Here is a 695-nt window from a genome sequence, read left to right as displayed (position 1 = left end):
ATCCCAGCAGGAACAACAGTGGATACAAATATCACCCACCCCTTTGAGTTCGACTTCTACCTGTGCAGTCATGCAGGCATTCAGGTACTGCGCTGTGGAGCTGGCTGTTGTGATGCTGCTGGTTTTCTTCGGCGGTTGTTGCAGATTGCACTCTCGTGCATCTGACCCGGCCTTGTCATAGCCTCCCTTCGGCGGACGTGGGCAGTTTGGTCCAAGCTGCCGTTGCGGTGGTTTGGCGAGCAGGTGCTGGGAGGGTGCTGCTGCTGCGTTATGTGGCATGTACTCAATTTCTCTCCTGGAGCCAAGGATCTCTCCTATGAGATTTTCCTCCTTCAGAGTGGCCAGTTCAGCAGCTTGTCAGCTGGCGTCTGAGCGTGCCAGGCTCGCTGGGGCGCCTGCTCGTCAGCAGGGACCTCTTGTCTGGCCGTGGGCGGGAGAGCTGGGGCCAGCCATCCCAGCCGTCCTTGGAGCAGGCGGCTTGATTTGCAGCTGCCTTTCTTCAGGCAGCCAAGATTAGTCAGAAACTGTACTGAAAAAATTGCACTCATTTAATCTACAGCTGCTTCCGCAAGGGAGGTTTTTTGGCTTCCTCTCCCCCTGCAAGGGCAGTGGGGAGCTGGTCCAGTTCGGTGGGGAGCCGGTGCGATTCGCGATGCAGTGGGCTGCGCGGCGTCGGGAGCTGGGGGCGGCAGCGC

General features: G+C 58.7%; 1 protein-coding gene across 2 annotated transcripts in view; it reads left to right on the top strand.

Moving 5' to 3' along the window:
* The window catches only part of AGO1 (argonaute RISC catalytic component 1), a 19,636-nt gene that overhangs the window by 17,152 nt on the left and 1,789 nt on the right, over positions 1-695 (top strand). For both annotated transcript variants that reach the window (XM_009583870.1, XM_009583878.1), the window contains one exon: positions 1-84. This exon is cut by the window's left edge and continues 1 nt beyond it. In XM_009583870.1, coding sequence (XP_009582165.1) covers positions 1-84 — 84 coding nt within the window. The remainder of the gene's footprint in view (positions 85-695) is intronic.

The sequence above is a fragment of the Fulmarus glacialis genome, unplaced genomic scaffold, assembly GCF_000690835.1.
Source record: "Fulmarus glacialis isolate BGI_N327 unplaced genomic scaffold, ASM69083v1 scaffold23790, whole genome shotgun sequence".
NCBI lineage: Eukaryota > Metazoa > Chordata > Aves > Procellariiformes > Procellariidae > Fulmarus > Fulmarus glacialis.
This window is presented reverse-complemented; position numbering and strand designations above follow the sequence as displayed.